General features: G+C 40.1%; 1 protein-coding gene across 1 annotated transcript in view; it reads right to left on the bottom strand.

Moving 5' to 3' along the window:
• jing overlaps nt 1–13,192 on the bottom strand; it is a 292,781-nt gene that overhangs the window by 1,836 nt on the left and 277,753 nt on the right. The window contains exons 2-4 of the mRNA XM_065511735.1: nt 3,806–9,110; nt 3,577–3,721; nt 3,316–3,493 (exon numbers count right to left, since the gene is read on the bottom strand). Coding sequence (XP_065367807.1) covers nt 3,316–3,493; nt 3,577–3,721; nt 3,806–9,110 — 5,628 coding nt within the window. The remainder of the gene's footprint in view (nt 1–3,315; nt 3,494–3,576; nt 3,722–3,805; nt 9,111–13,192) is intronic.

Below are 13,192 nucleotides of genomic sequence, written 5' to 3'. Positions count from 1 at the left end.
ACGTTCCAACTACTACAGGGTCCATTCAGCGAACACACATCGTTGTCTGTGGTTGTTTACCTTCAGCTCCTGGGTCAGTTGAATTTTGTACGGGTGTGGGCTCAAGTAATGACACAAAATTCGCCAAGTTGTGATCTGCGAAAGGCCGAGTTCTTGAGAGCGACGCGAAATTGACTGTCTCGGATGAATGTTTTCGGCAGATCTAGCGTTTCGTAGTCAGGCGATTGTTGTTTCATTGTTTGCTGAACCAGTGAACTCAAATTTATCGACCACACTGCGAATATTCCTCTCGATAGGACGATTATGGCAACCGTAAAATGGGATTGTTGCCCAAACAGAACGCCCATTTTGATAAAACTATTTTATCATTTGCAGGTGTTGATGAATGCATTTATGGTGATTTGGCAAAATGAACTGATATGGCCCCTATCAATGAAAAAATTCGGAAGTCCCTATTGGATGACCCTTTATAATTGGCATTCCTGGGTAGTTGACAGCAATCCTCCTTTACAATCCAATTATAAAGCACACTATCAAGGATTTCGAGGTCTATTTCATTGAAGACATCACAACGTTGCGGGGCATAGAATTCTTCCACGTCTGACCAAAGATACAAGTATCCTGACGCACCGAGGAATATCGGCATTGGACTTGGCACCAACCAACGCTGCATTGGCGTAAACCAATCTTGGGATAGCGAACGGATGTCCTTAATATTCATTACATTGCAATGAATCTTCATTGGGACAATTCATGTTAGTCTTTTGTGACGGCTCGTTAATGAATGCGGGCATCAGTTGGAGTAATTTCACTGATAAACTGCCACCTTTGCTATCAGACTTCCCAACACTAGTAGCGTGTCATCGAAAAACTGCAAAACGAATTCGGGAACAAGACCTTCACACAATGATGCTGGACATATATCTCGGTATTGGACTTGACACCAACCAACGCTGCATTAGCGTACAAATCTTGGGATAGCGAACGGATGTATTTTATATTCATTACATTGCAATGAATCTTCATTATAACAATTAATTTTAGTCTTTCGTTAATGAATGCGGACATCAGTTCGAGTAATTTCACTGATAATCTGTGATCTTTGGTATCCGTCTTCCCAACACTTGTATCGTGTCATCGAAAAACTGCAAAACGAATCCGGGAACAAGACCATCACACAATGATGCTGGACATAGATCTCGGAATTGGACTTGCCACTAACAAATGCTGCATGGGCTTACCAATTTTGGGACAGCGAAGGAATGTCCTCAATATTCATTACATTGCAATACATCTTCATTGAGACAATTAATGTTAGTCTTCGTTGACCGCTCTTTAATTAATGTGGGCATCAGTTCGAGTAATTTCTCTGATAATCTGCCACCTTTGCTAACAGACTTCCCAACACTTGTAGCGTGTCATCGAAAAACTGCAAAACAAATCTGGGAACTTGATTTGGAAATTAGGGTCTACGTGGAAAGTCCTGCTGCCATGAAAGTGTATTCAAGTAAACCGTGTCCAATAGAGAACGAGAATGACTTTAATATCCACAAATCATTAGTTAGATTATCGAACAAGATTGATGAGTGGATTATTAGAAGGAGGAAACACAGATGTTCCACGATCTCTCACAAGAGAGTATCAAGACCCTCCTGGATTTCGGTATTGCACTTCAAATAGACATACTTTACGGGTATTATATCTATGACAAGCAAAAGTTGTATGGATAAGGAGGAAGAGAAATCAATACAATATCGTCTGCGAATATCCCACAGTTAGGTATAATTCTATTCTCTGTTGGGTGGTGTAATTTATAACCTGATGAAACCAAACATTATGCAAGTCCATATCAACAGTTGCAGACTTGACAGTTATGCTTCTCCCTTGACTAAAATAAGCTAAACTTTGTTTTGTCGGGGTATACATTAACGCCACCAACGATTCGGAAGTTCTGTAAGAGCTAAATGATTAAGGAAACAATGCAATAAAATGTCCTCAAGCTAACAGAACAACTGTTGAATTCCTTTTACTGGATTAGCTGCTGACTTTCACAAACTTTGTTCCAATTTTGAATGGTTAAGATTGGCATTTCTGCCGTTTCAAGTGCGTTCCAATATATACCTTCGACTCACATGTTAGAGAGGAATACCAGCTAGTTAAGAGAATTTTTGAATAGTGACTTTTAAGGACATCGATCGAGAGCATGAAAACTTTACATATGCTTTTTTTAAAAGTGCCAAACGAAGAAGGAATTTCGGAGATCTATTGGACCTTCCCGATGAATGTAGTGTCTTTCATGAATTTCAAAAATATTTGAGGTCTTGAAAGGATCACAGGAGATCTGTTGGATAAAGGTAGTGTCTTTCAGGAATTTCATAAATATTTGCGGTCTTGAAAGGATCACAGGCACAAATCGAAGCTGCTACATGACTGTATAAGATCTCTGAATGAGTTGATGGAATACTAGGAGGTTAGATTGTGTTGGGTACCAGGATACTGGAATATCGAGGGCAATGAGGTTGTGGATGAAGTTGTAAGGCCAGGCTCGGAACAGTACTTTTCAATTCAATCCAATCCTAGATGAGCAGATCAGATTGCAAAGTCTGAATATGGCAGGTACTGGAATTAGTGTTAGGATAATCATGGTCATTGTCATGTTAACTATTGAAGGACATGTGAGGAGCACATAACTAAGCTGGGATATCTTCTGCCTTATCAGGGCAACCAAGTGGCTAACTAACAGCTTCAAAACGATCAAACTGATCAAATTTAGTTTTGCTATTGAGATATATGAGGAAATTAAACTGTTTAGTTTCAATGAACGCACAATACAGTTGTTTTTACTACAGCAAGCAAGACGATAGTTCGTTATCAGTCTCTCCAGCATATGATTCTTCCACCACCATCTTAAATAGTTTACGAAAGAGAGTTGCGTGCATAACAGAGGAAGCGTTTCGTCATCAGACGATTGTATTAAGAACCACTGGACTCAACTTCCACCACACTGCGAATATTCCTGGGTAGGACGATTATGGCAACCGTAAAATGAGAACGCGGAAGGTTGTCCGAACAGAACACCCATTTTGATAAAACAATTTTGTCATTTGCAGGTGTTGTTGAATGCTATATGCTTCGTAGGTGATTTGGGAAAGCAAATTGAATAAAGCAAAAGAAAAGTTTTGTATCAGTCTTGAGTTTGTTCAAACTCCCTTTCCTTAATAAGAAAACTCGCTTACAAATATATAAAAATATATAATTTCTCCAGCTATAACTTTTTCCAAAACCCAAATAGTAATAATTTCCAATTCTACTTACATTTCTCTGGGAGACCATTGTATAAAGCATTCCATATTTCCGGCAAAGTTTTTGCGTTTCATAATACATTGACCCTGGAAAGTAATTGAATTACAGCCATTGGTTAAAGTAGAAATTTGACGTAGACGATGTTGTAAACCCTCCATAATGCCAGCATCAAAGAAATCAAACATGCGGGCTGTAATGTTAATAAAAAAGGAGAAAGAAAAAGGAAATTAAATAACACAAACCATAACTCAAACTCTTAAAAAAAAAACTAACCGGAAAAGGGTTGACGTCTGTAGCGTAACTTTTTGCCATTTTTACGCAATTGCTTGGGTACCGGAGGATCAGAGGTACGTTTGTTGGTGCTCTCTTTGTTTTCGGTGGCGGTGAAATGATTGTTAACATGCTTTTGTAAAGCCAACTGGAAAATAATAAAAAAAAAAACATAAATTTAAACAAGTTCTTGTAGTAGAAATATTTAAATAGTAAGGAGAATATAACTTACCTGAGAACCAAATCTTAAACCGCAACCTTCTACAATACACTTGAACTGTTTAGAACCGCCATGTGACAATACATGTCTCTCCAGCCATCTACGCGAACAGGACTCCTTTTGATATACCTTGCAGCCCACCCATAGACAGGAGAAGGGTCCAGTTTGTGTGTTTACATGCAAATGCTGCATATGATCCAGTAATTTGGAATTACTTTCATGTTTCTTATTGCATTTGTTCCAATAGCAGACACCATCATGTCTTTTGTTGCCCTTGCCGCCATTGGCCGGGAAACGTATGGTTTTTGGTTGTGAGAGTATGGGAGAAATGGCACATTTGGGTGCATCTTTAGTGAAAGCTTCCGCCAACTTGGTGTCTATGGTGGTGGAGAGCAAATCAAAGGATTGTAGAGAGTACGAGGTGGACGATGATACTGTGGATTTGGAGGTAGAATCTTGTGATTGCTGGGGCTGAGACAATGAAGATGCCACCGAAGAGGTTTCATTTTGAGATTCCTCATTGCATTGAGGATCTTGTATCATGGGTGTGGCTGGCGGTGTTTGTGTGTCCGATTGTGAAGGAGCCGGAGAATTTATAATTTCCGAGGCCGTCGATTCAGATGACGAGGCAGCAGAAGAGATTTCTCCACTTGAAGATTTCGATGAAGAATCCATACTTTCGGTATTGCTAAGACTGCCACCTATGCCCGATTCGGGAGTGGCTACATTTCTGGGCTGTTTATCGTTTTCTTGTGTAGACGAAGCCGACTTGTCCTCGCTTAGACTTAATTTACTTTCCTCATTTTCCGGCAGCGATACACTTATACTAGCCTCCGAAGAGTCGGAGGATATACAAGTTGATGTAACCATTTCGCTTAACATGTCGCGTGAGGAGGCTCCCATGGCGCAGGAATTTGAAGAATTGGAATCACTTAGGGAATTTGAGTTGGAGTTTGAGCAGGGATTGGGTGTTACCGATGCTGCTGGTGACAATATCGAGCATTGCGGTGAATTGGCCTCCGAACTGGTTATAGAAGCCGGAGTAGAGGCCTCTAAAGACAAATCTGCGGCCGATGATACTGAAATGGAATTTGAACTAAATGAGGAGGAGGACGAAGAGCACTCATTATTAAGGATATTATTGGGTTGAGGAGACAAAGACTTTTCGGTGTCTTCTTCCTCTAACTCGGCAGTGGTGGCTGTTAGAAGCTCCTGCTCCTGTTTGATTTTCAAGTTGCCAGGAATTTGTCCTGTGAAACTGATGGGATTTTCGCATTTAACTAAATCCTTTTCCTTGAGTACAGCTGGTGTATTAGGCTCATCCATTGGTTCATCTTTGATTTTACTTAAGCTTTCCAAGGGCTTATTTGGAGTTGAGGTGGCGGTGCTGACCAGCGATTTAAAGTTGTTGCTCTGTGCGAAATTTGAGGTTAAATTGAAGGAAACTGGTGCCGGAGCTGCTACCAGTGGCAGCGCAACTTGGGCAACTTGGGCAACTGTTATTAAGGGAGCTGGTGTTATACTTATGGCTCCATTGGAGTTTTTAACCAAATCAAAGAGATCAGTAGTGGTGTTAGGTTTCGTGCTGACACTTGGGCTGCTGCTGCTAACGCTTACTTTGGTTTTTGTTATTGATGTGGAAGTATTTGTCACACATGTTGCCATATTGCTGCTCATATTAAGCGGAGTGCTGCTGTTGCAGTTGCTTAAGTTTATTAGATTTCCCTGTTTCATGTTCATGGTTTGCGTACTGCTGGCCGTTGTTAGTTTGGGCGCAATATTGACCAGTTGTGTGGTTTTCGGCGCCGACATTACCGGACTTATAGTGACACTACTATTGCTTAAAGACTGCGTTGTCTTGGGCTGTACTGCAGTGGTGTTGGTGCTGGAAATGCTAACCAAAGCCGGTGTAGGCAGTTTACTGTTGGGAGTCTTGCTTAAGTTGGCTGCTCTGATGCCCTTGGCTGGTGCTGAGGTCAAGGCTACCGGCTGCTGTTGGGCTGCCGTCATTGTGGGCACCAGTGGTGGTGGTGTGGTCGGTGTTGCTATTATTTTACCTGAGGCTGTAGTTATTTTACCGCCATGGCTTTTGTTAACCGATTTCCCACTAAGATTCTGTTGTTTACCAGCTGTATTGCGTTTCTGATAGGGTTTGTTGGCGTTTTGGTTAGCTTTGGAGTTGGTGGTGGCCACATTAGAGTGGGAGTTGTTGGTGGTGGTGCTGATGGGTTTATGCGCTGTTCTGTTTGATATGGTGACTAAGGGTGGTGGTTGCGAACTTAAGGTGGTATAGTTGGTGTTGGCTTTTACTATCGCCAATTTGGCAGTGTTGTTTGTTGTTGTTGTCGTTGTGGCGGATACGGTGGCCGCTGCTGCACTCATCATGGTTTGCGGCAGCTGCTGTTGTTGCTGGCTTGTGGTTTGCTGTAAAGTATTCGAGATTGTGGTGATATTTGAGTTATTGTTGTTGGTATTGTGCGTTAATTGTTGTTGCTGCTGCTGTTGTTGTGCGGTGTTGGTTAAAGCCACTGTGGCTAAAGGTGGGGGCTGAGTACTGTTAATGAAATGTTGCTGAGCCAAAGCCAATTGTTGCAGTTGTTGCTGCTGCAAGTCCTGCTGTTGCTGCTGATGATCTCCCGTTTGCTGTTGGGGTGGAGCAAATATCGAACTTAAGGCCGGTAAGGGAGCCGGTTGTATGGGCTGCAAGGCTGGCAAAGCTAAAGCCTTTTGCTGCTGTTGCTGATGGTTTACCGCTAAGGCTGCAGCTGCTTGGGCCAGCATGGCTGGCAAAGAGGCTGCATTAAGCAAGAGACCCGCTGGAGTGGCCATAAACACAGGCTGCTGTTGTATATTGGCTGCTGCTCCCAGTCTTTGTAGCTGTTGCAGTTGCACCTGCTGCTGTTGTTGCTGCTGATTGGCCGCTATGGCTGCCGCTATTTGTTGCTGGAATATTTCCTGAAAACTATTGGCCGAGGCGGCATTTAAACTATTCAAGTTGGCCTTTTGCTGCTGCTGTTGCAATTGCTGTAATTGATGCTGCTGCTGTTGTTGCTTGATCAGCAAATCCTGCAGATCAGCTGCACTTAAGAGATTGAAAGGATTGCCGGTGTTGGTGGGCGCTGTCATGGCCGCCGAGGTGGCTGTGGTGGTGGTGGCTGTGGTAAACTGTTGCAGCTTAAAAACAGTGCCATTTAAAAAGTATTGGGCAGCTGCCGCCTGGGCTGCTTGCTGCGTAGAGTGGCTGTTATTGTTGGCGGCCGCATTATTGTTGTTCTGTTGATTATTTGCCTGGGCGTTCTTGACCATATTGGCGGCCGTGGCTAGATTGTTTAACTGCATTATGTTGGCTCCATTGGCGGCCAATAGCTGTGGCAATTGGACTAGATTGGGTAATTGTACAGCCGGCAGCTGATACAAAGTTGTGGCTGTTGGTGGCGGCGGCGGTGGCACTGCATTGGCTTGAGTTGTGGCCACTGTGGGATTGTTGTTCGTTGCTTGCGGCATTTTATTTGGGGTTAAATTTGATTTGCCACTTAAGGTTTGAGCCTGAGGCTGTTGATTTTGTGTTTGAGCTGTTGGCAAACGTATAGCGGTGAGTAATACAGCTGGAGCGGCAGCCGTTTGAGCCGCTGTAGCCTGTTGTTGGGTTAAATTTGTAGCAGCTTGTGCTGCTGTAGCTCCAGACATTAGCGTCAATTGCTGCTTTGAATTGTCCTGTTTACTAGCCAGCATTTGCTGTTGTTGCTGCTGCATTTGTTGTTTCATTTCGGGTGTACGCGGTGCAATGGCTACATGTTTCTTGGCTGGCGACTTCCCCGTGGAGCCGCTCGAGTGATGATTGTAATTATGATGACTGTTGGAGGGAGTTTTTCTTAAGTTGGGCGCCACCTGGGCAATTTTGGTAGGTTTGGGTCGTTCGATTTTCTTTAAAGCTGGCATTGGCACTGGTTGTATGGACAAATTGTTGATGGGCTTTGTATTGGCCGCCACAAATGTGGTGCCTGCAGTGATGGGCGCTTGAACTGTTGTGACATTCAGTTGGTTATTCGCCAACGTGCTTATTGCTGAGGTGGTAATGGTGACGGGGGTGCAGGTGGTGGAGGAGGGCACAGAGCTGTTTATGCTACTAAAGTTTAAATTAGTAGTTTTGGCCAATTGAGAAGAGGCATTAATGCTGCCATTACCATTACCATTGGCATTGGCCTGTTTATTGTTCTCCTTTAGCTGGGCCAGGATATTGAAATATTTATTGAGCGAAGCGGTGGTGGCGGGAGCACTCATTGTTAAAGCATTGGTGGTTATGGAATTGTTATTGCCGCACGAGGCCAGGCCGGATGTAACCACACTGGAGGCTTTACTATGGGCTGCTTGCATTTGTGCCTTCATTTGAGATTTAAAGTAGCCGGTGATCTTGGTTTGTGACTCTTCTAAAGCGGCTGCTTTCAGTCTTTTGGCTCCGGAATTTGTATGATTTGCTAGATTATTGAGATGAGCGGCATCCTGTACATTTTGTACACGAGACTTTTTGGCCGCTGAGGGAGCAGCTGGCATATCGCCGGCGGCTATATAAGGAGCTATTGTACGTTTCTTGGCTTGTGGTGAGTTGCTGGTATTTGTACCTGTTGCGGTTACGGCGGTTAATGAGGTGACCACAACTGCTGAACTCAGAGCAGAGGTGTTTGACGAGTTGGTAATGGTGGAGGATGTATTTGTTCCTGTTGTTAATGATAATGAGGATGCAGATGATGATGATGGTGTGGTTGTTGTACTCCAAGGCCATTGTAAAGTGGGTAGATTTGAACATCGTAATGTGGCAGTGTTGTGGTTGTTATTATTATTATTATTGCTATGTTTAGCATTTGATGTATTAAGATTATGATGTTTTGTTTTATTGCCGGGACCAGCACTGGCATTGCTGCTGGTGGGCGTTATAGTCAAAGAAGCTGGCAGGTTATTGGTTCTTACACATAATGATGCTGATGTGGATGATGTTGAAGAGGATGATGTAGTTACAGCTGATGAGTTTGATGTTATGCTGGTATGATTAGTCCCCCCAGTGGATTTGTTAGTGCTAGCTGCAGCACCTCCAGTATTCGTAACGAGTATTGTTTGGGGTGACATATTGCTGGTGCTGTTAGTTAATGTTGACGTAGTATTATTATTATTGCTAATTAAAGCTGATTGCTGTTGCTGTTTTAATTGCTGCTGCTCCTCACTCAGACACAAATGAGGGGGACTGTAGGGCGAACCAGGCTCTGAGGCATCTTCGCTAGAAGCGGTACTGGAATCGGTACAACTTAAAGATGTTGCCACTCCACTATAAATAAACAATTTGAAAATTTCAATTAGTTTTTGTTTTTTTTGTTAAATGTCTCACATTTCATATAAAATACTTTTTAACTACCTATTATTTAACATAAATCCCTTTATTTTCTATTAAACTCATAATCAATTGGTTTTATTTATTTTATTAATAGTTCTATAAATTCGTAATTTAATTTATGTTTTAAATGTTATCGTTATTACAAAATTTCATTGAAATTAGTTGGGTTTTATTATGATTATTTGCTAGTTGCTTGTTTTGTACTTTAATTTATTATTTTTTTCCTATTATTTTTATTTCTCTGTATTTATCTGCTTTAGTTTATGCTTCTTTTTCTATACAAGCGCGTACAACAACAATAACAACAACAACAGCAGCAGCATGAGCAAAGAAATAATCAAGCAAGCAAGCAGCTGTTTGCAGCTGTCAAATACAGTAGATACTATTCATAAGAACTGTTGTTGTTGTGCTTAAACAAATACAACTCTAAGATCATGTCTGCTTTTACATACCTCCCTAAAGTATGCTACAGAAAATTTCACACTAAAGCAATGAGGTGAAATCACACACACACAAACTGTTACAATTGAGTGAATTCGCTCATTGAGTGTTGTATACAGTGTAAATTAAAGCTAATTAAATAGTTAAGCATAATCCAGTGAAAACTTCATTTTAATTTTAAAACATATTTATTTTTGTTATATGAATTGTTTGTTTAATCTTTTAATTGCTTACAGATTAAAATAAATTCTGTTATTTACAAGTTTAGTTACAAACAATGAAGAAAACCATGAATTAAGATATTTTTAGTATGGAAACGGCAAAGAGGAAGAGAAAAACATTTAAATTTAATTTCAAATACCTAAATAATATAAAACTTGGTGTAAAATGCATTTGCTTTATCATAAAAGCAAATAATTAAAAGAAAAGTTTGTAATTTTGTTTCAAATGTTTTCTCAACTTGATGCCACCTTTTTTGTTCTATTAAGTTTTCTATGACGAAAGTGAAATTCTTTAAATATTTACCACAGATTACACAGAGATGAATCTGCTTCAGGTTCCAGTAATATGGCAATAGCAAACAAACAAAAGAAAATTTCAAAATGTTTGGTGGTTTGGAAAGAGGTACAAATATATAACACACTCGTTGCCTATTGACAAAATGTATTTTTGAGTATTTTCTGTCAAATACTCAGATAAAATGATGTGTCCTAAAAACATGATCAATTCGGACACTGATGAGGTTGAGAAAGATTCGCAAGATTCATCCCCAATATGTGGTCGACAGTGATCCTAATGTATTGTTACGTGATAATTACGAGAAAATGTATTTGAATTCAAATATAACTGGTTTAAAGTTGCATCATCTTTCTCAACATTTCTATTTCTGGAGACTTCTAATTGTGGACAATGTTTTTTACCGTTCGATTAACAGCAGATAACATGCTACTGGAAGGAAGATGGCGCTGTGTATAAATAGTGACAGAGGTTGCAGTCGGAGTTTAGTTTATCATAGGCGCTGTTAGAGTTGATGTCTTGTACTTATACAGCCCAATTATGAATAAAAATTCCGCGGGAGTTTTTTCAATGTGAAAAAAACTCCCGGGGAACAAACTCCCGCGGAATTTTTTATTCATAATTGGGCTGATAAAGTGTAATTTAACTTTATGGAGAGAGTCATTATTAAATATTCCAATTCCTTTTTTTACCCCACTGAAGTGAAATGCGGTAGAAAAAAGCTAAAAAGTACGATAAACAAGAACAATTTCGGAACTAATGGGATTGGCAAGGATCCACAAACTGAGAGACTCCTGAGAGACTGCATTATTGTCCTTCTAAGACCCCCAAAAAAATACTAAGCAATAATATTTCTGGTGCAACTAAGAATGCAAAGGAATAATTGGCTTTGGTTTCATATAAATTGAACCATTTCCCATGTCTTGAGTGGCTGATTACGGCATAATTTATGCAGATATTTCACTTAAATGATAGATCGCCCAAAATCATAATATTCCAAAAGAAGAATGTGTTTATAAGAAGCTCAAAGAAATCAATAGTCCGTTGCTACTTATAAATTGGATAGTTGGAGGCCTGCCATCTTCGAAATAGACTTATTAAGACTCATCTGTTTTGAGACAGTTGAAATGTTTAATTTCCCATTACTGGCTTATAAAGCAGGCTGAATTTGAGCGATGGTATGAGCTATTTTGGCTTTGAGGTCCGCTATACTTTGCATAGATGTGAGACTTAAGAAAACACCAGAAAAAGTCTAACTGGGTCAAATTGCACGATCTCGTAACCTCCAAGTGAGATGACCATGCCCTCAAATCACTCGTGCATAATGTCCAAAGTGGCATGAGATGTGTGGCATCTGGAACTGTTCTGTTGAAACCACATGCCGTTGGTGTCCATATTATGGTCTGGCCAACGTCGTTCTCAAAGAAATATCGACCGATGACGCTACTAGCATAAAATCCACACTATAAGTGACTTTTTCGGGATACATTGGATCTCATGTGAAACACATCGCTGAAGATGATTTTTTGATGAAAATTAGGGTCAGTTTACAACTACTCCAGGGCTCATTCAGCGAACACACGTCATTGTAACTTCAGCTCTTGTGACAGTTGAATTTTGTACTGGTGTAGGCGCAAATAACGACACAAAATTCGTGGTCTGCGAAAGGCAACTGCCTCGGATACTCCTGCCTACTGACACGGACATCGGCGATGCTTTCGGCAGATCGTCGTCGTACGGGTGTTGATTAATTGTTTACTGAAACAGTGGACGATTATAACGACCATAACATGGGAGAAGCACGCGGAAAGTTGTCCAATTTTGATAAAACTATTTTACAATATGACCGCTATTAACTGTCAAAGATCGGAAGTCCCTAGTGGAAGACCATTTAGAAACGAACAATCAAGACTTATTTGATTTTAGACAATATTAAATTCCAGCATATGAAGAGAGAGAATCCAACGAATGAAGAGGATCATTACCATAAATAGGAACTCAAATAAATCATTGTTTTAATGACACCCAATTAAAAAGTTGGAACTTGCAAGTAAGGCCTTCCTTGATCGTAAAGACTTTCAGAAGTTAGCATTAGCAGCAATAACGAAATATGGGGATAGTTACTATGGTGGGATATGAACACGGATCAGCCCGTCATGTAGCATTGATTACAAAGTATGAGACTCAGTAATGGCAGGTCATTACCAAGACTTTGCTGGGTGTCTGTCAGCAATTGACACTAAAGATCTGTTAATTTGAATGAGAATATAATAGTTGTACTTTTGGGTCTGTCAATGGATTTTGATATCGGTTGATATCTGTAATAGTTTATTTCATTATTTTCTCATTTTTATACCCTTCACCTTCGTGAGAAGGGTATATATAAGTTTGTCATTCCGTTTGTAATTTCCACAATATAATTTTCCGACCCTATAAAGTATATATTTTCAGGATACTTATAGATAGCGGAGTCGATTAAGCCATGTCCTTCTGTCTGTCTTTCTGTCTGTCTGTCTTTCTGTCCGTCTGTCTGTCTGTCTGTCTGTCTGTCTGTCTGTCTGTCTGTCTGTCTGTCTGTCTGTCTGTCTGTCTGTCTGTCTGTCTGTCTGTCTGTCTGTCTGTCTGTCTGTCTGTCTGTCTTTCTGTTGAAATCAATTTTCTGAAGACCCCTGATATCTTCTGGATCCAAATCGTCAATAATTCTGTCAGACATGCTTTCGAGAAAATCAGCAAAATCGGTTTACAAATAGCTGAGATATGAGGAAACAACCAGGACAACCTTGATTTTTGATCCAATTTTGACCTATATCTGGACTACTAAGTCATTAATATAGACAATATGGATATCTAATGATAGATATTTCAAAGACCTTTGCAACGACTTATATAAGACCATAGTAAGTTGGACCTACAATGAATCAAAATCGGAAAAAATATTTTTTAACCCGAATTTTTTTTTCACCAAAAAAAAAAATTAAAAAACAAAAAAAAAATTTTTAAATTTAAAAATTTAAAAAAAAAAATTATTTTTTAACCCGAATTTTTTTTTCACCAAAAAA

The sequence above is a fragment of the Calliphora vicina genome, chromosome 5 (genome assembly GCF_958450345.1).
Source record: "Calliphora vicina chromosome 5, idCalVici1.1, whole genome shotgun sequence".
NCBI lineage: Eukaryota > Metazoa > Arthropoda > Insecta > Diptera > Calliphoridae > Calliphora > Calliphora vicina.
Note: the sequence above shows the minus strand (reverse complement) of the source record. Positions and strands in the feature narration are given on the sequence as shown.